At 37.5% G+C, this 3,705-nt stretch overlaps 2 protein-coding genes across 2 annotated transcripts; both read left to right on the top strand.

Annotated features, from left to right (window-relative positions):
• The first annotated feature begins 770 nt into the window (after positions 1-770).
• LOC113472639 lies at positions 771-1,852 on the top strand. Its single transcript, XM_026832430.1, has 2 exons — positions 771-1,061; positions 1,194-1,852. Exons 1-2 carry the CDS (start codon positions 1,037-1,039, stop codon positions 1,850-1,852), a joined length of 684 nt encoding a protein of 227 aa, XP_026688231.1. The 5' UTR covers positions 771-1,036.
• Positions 1,853-2,190: 338 nt separating this feature from the next.
• Positions 2,191-3,624, top strand: LOC108254011 (protein kinase 4-like; the record flags this gene model as incomplete). Its single annotated transcript, XM_017448941.1, has 1 exon — positions 2,191-3,624. A coding segment is annotated over exon 1 (1,434 nt), but the record flags the coding sequence as incomplete, so codon positions are not given.
• Between the last annotated feature and the right edge of the window lie 81 nt (positions 3,625-3,705).

A 3,705-nucleotide genomic window follows, 5' to 3' on the forward strand; every position in this document is an offset into this window, starting at 1 on the left:
AAAATTATTTTTGGAGTGTATTGCATAACTTTCGTTGATCCATGATGAATCTGTTCAGGTCCTTATTTTTAGTTTCACTAATTAAGTTTTGTGTACTCACCGTATCAGGTAATCTGTATGAGAGTATCAATGCTCTGACGGAATATAAGAATGGCACAGAAGAGGAAACAGGAACGGTGGAAAATCTGACAACGTATTCTGCCGTCGAAAGCAATGTATCGGCTACGGGTATTGTGTACATGAATTCAGTCCCAGTGACAGATGAGACTGTGGATGCGTTTGAATATAATGACGATACATCTAATGAAACAGCTACACAGATGACTACTGAGCTGAATTTGGGGAAAGCAAACAGCACACGTGACACTAGAAAAATCAAGTTTGACTTGGATGTTCATCGGCTAATCAATAGCAAACGAAAGAACTTAGTGAAGCGTAAAATGGGATTACTCAACAATGCTAACAATCTGAGGAGAAATCTCCGTCGTATGCATAGTGAACAGAGAAGTTTGTACAAGGGAGGGGTGGATAAGATGAGATTCCATATCATTGATAATTTAAATATTAGTAGCTCACCGTACAAATCGCAATCCAGTTTAATCCCTTTGATGAAATATAAAATCATTAACGAATGGAATCCCAGGTATTCAGAAAATGTATCCGTAAACTCCCAAAGTCCTGAAGCGGTGACCAAAGAGTCAATTGACAAAAATAATGATACTAAAATTAAAGATTTCGGCAGAAACTGTACAGTGAGACATAAATCGTAAACTCCCAAAGTCCTGAAGCGGTGACCAAAGAGTCAATTGACGAAAATAATGATGCTAAAATTAAAGATTTCGGCAGAAACTGTACAGTGAGACATAAAACGTTGGTAACAGATGACAATAGAAGACAAGACTCGAATGTATTTGATTTTGAAGAAAACTCCTGCAATGAAACCTCAGAAAGTCCCATCTTTGTTACACCTCCTTCGGATGAAGTTTGGGAAAATGACGAACCAACTGATTTCACACACGTTCACAAAGAGAGAGGTATGAATGACAAATTTTTCACTTTAGGTAGCAGTGAAACCTCAGAAAGTCCCATCTTTGTTACACCTCCTTCGGATGAAGTTTGGGAAAATGACGAACCAACTGATTTCACACACGTTCACAAAGAGAGAGGTATGAATGACAAATTTTTCACTTTAGGTAGCAGCAACTTATATGGCAAAAATGACAAAGTGGGGAAGAAGAAAACTGCACTTCAAATGATAAGTGATAAACTAAAGCATGTGTTTCCGTTCCTAAAAGGGTTGGGTGGTAAAAAGGGGCGTGTAAAGATAAGTCCATCATCTTATCCAACTTTGAAGTATGATCCTAAACTTGGTGTGTATTATAAGTCAGAGCATGGTCCAGTATTAGTGTCGGGAAAATCAAAACCATTCTCATATTCCAGTTCCATAACACACGACCCTTCTTATCTGAAGGGTTCAAATACGCCAATTGTCTATTCGGATCTTATTGAGTCAGGTACCAGAACCAAAATAAAAGCAGTTCCAGTACCCTATAATGTCGTAGTAGAAAAGAAAGTTCCTTATTTTGTGAAAATTCCTTATGACAATCCAGTTCCTTATCATATCTCTGAACCCTACGGAGTTCCTGTGGAAAAAATTGTCCCTTATCCTGTACGAGTTGAAATTCCTGAACCTTATCCCGTGACCAAATTCGTCAAGAAGCCTTACAACTTGTACGTAGAAAACCCTGTACCCGTGGAGGTGGAGCAGCCATATCCTGTTCTAAAAGAGCAACTGAAACCATCGCGACTTTCAGAGACGGGAAATTTGAGATTGAATAGCTTATGCTTATAGCACTATATTAGCAGTTATAGTTTCGCAGAACAATAGAGAGTCCTCTTGGGGATATTTCGAAGAACTTCACATTACTCGCTCTTGACTGTCCCGCTTGGTTGATATTAGTCCAGGCATGTCAAACTCAAAATGTAAGTAGGTAAAGTAGATATTATTTTATTAGATAGATATACGTTTACCAAGAAGTACTTTTTAACTTCATTTTGTTTCAAAAATTAATGTAATAAAAAAAAAAGAATAAAACTCCTTGTGAAATATTATTACTTTATTATTTAATATTATACCCTTGTGGCTCGTAGCGGGCCGCACAATTTGACCAGGCGGGCCGCCAGTTTGACATGCCTGTATTAGTCTCTGAAGGACCAAGGACTTTTGAAGTTTTGTCTCACACTAAAGAGTATCCCGAATTTAAACCCATAGATACTAGTCTGAACCTTCCTGTTCTTCAAAAATATAAGTATAACATGAACCACAATAACGACCAAATGGATTCACAGTACTCAACTCTGGGAACTCCCCTACAAAGTGTAAATTACCAAAATGTAAACCAAGGGACTCCACCGAGTTATACTGATGTTGTCTATCAAAATGTCGCTCAGAAACCTAAAACTCAAAGCGAAATTATTGACGAACATCTCAGACAGTTGTACAGTAAAAACACGCATAATGCCGTAGAAATAGTCAAGTCCGAGAGTTACTCATACCAGGTTCCTGAGAGTAGTACACCACTGTCCTTTTATTACGTTCAAAACCAATCTGATTCAAGCTCTCAACACCTAAACCCTTGGCCTTCATTCAGCCATCTCAGAGATTCAGATGTTGGATTTTCCCAAAGTCATGAAGTCTTTACTCCAAGTAATCAAGATAGTGAACTGTACAGGTTACAATTAGAGTATCGCATCCTGGAAAATCTGATGAAAAATATCGAGGAAAAGAAAGTTAAAAGTAATCAAACTGCACCTGATCATGATGAGAAGTTCGTAAAAAATCCCAACTTCAATACAATACCGGTGAACAAATTTTCTCCCGATGAAAGCTTATTTACTAGAGAACCATTCCATGAAGAAAATATTAAACCTCACTCAAAAGAATTGGGAAAAGTCAATAATACGAATTTTAATAATAATGTTTTGAATAGTCAGATCCAAGGACAATCAGAAGCTGTGTATGCCAATCCCAACTCATGGGCCAATATGAATAATATGAATAACTACACAGAGTTTTTGGCAAATGTAATCAAGGACTCTTATGCTACCAATAAGAGCAATTACGAGGACACTTCAAACAAACAAAATTTCGGAGTATTCACCATGAAACAGAATCAACTTTTAAACGAAGCATTTAAACATAACCTATTGCACGAGGAACATATGCGAACATTGCTCAAGCAAAACCAAATATTGAAAGCAAAATTGAGATTAGCTCAAGAGAAAATGAAACGACCGCATCATCACACTAAAGAGTATCCCGAATTTAAACCTATAGATACTAGTCTGAACCTTCCTGTTCTTCAAAAAGATAGGTATAACATGAACCACAATAACGACCAAATGAATTCACAGTACTCAACTCTAGGAACTCCATTACAAAGCGTAAATTACCAAAATGTAAACCAGGGGACTCCACCGAGTTATACTGATGTTGTCTATCAAAATGTCGCTCAGAAACCTAAAACTCAGAGCGAAATTATTGACGAACATCTCAGACAATTGTACAGTAAAAACACGCATAATGCCGTAGAAATAGTCAAGTCCGAGGGTTACTCATACCAGGTTCCTGAGAGTAGTACACCACTGTCCTTTTATTACGTTCAAAACCAATCTGATTCAAGCTCTCAACACCTAAACCCTTGG

This window comes from Diaphorina citri, unplaced genomic scaffold, assembly GCF_000475195.1.
Source record: "Diaphorina citri unplaced genomic scaffold, Diaci psyllid genome assembly version 1.1 scaffold6686, whole genome shotgun sequence".
Taxonomy (NCBI): domain Eukaryota; kingdom Metazoa; phylum Arthropoda; class Insecta; order Hemiptera; family Psyllidae; genus Diaphorina; species Diaphorina citri.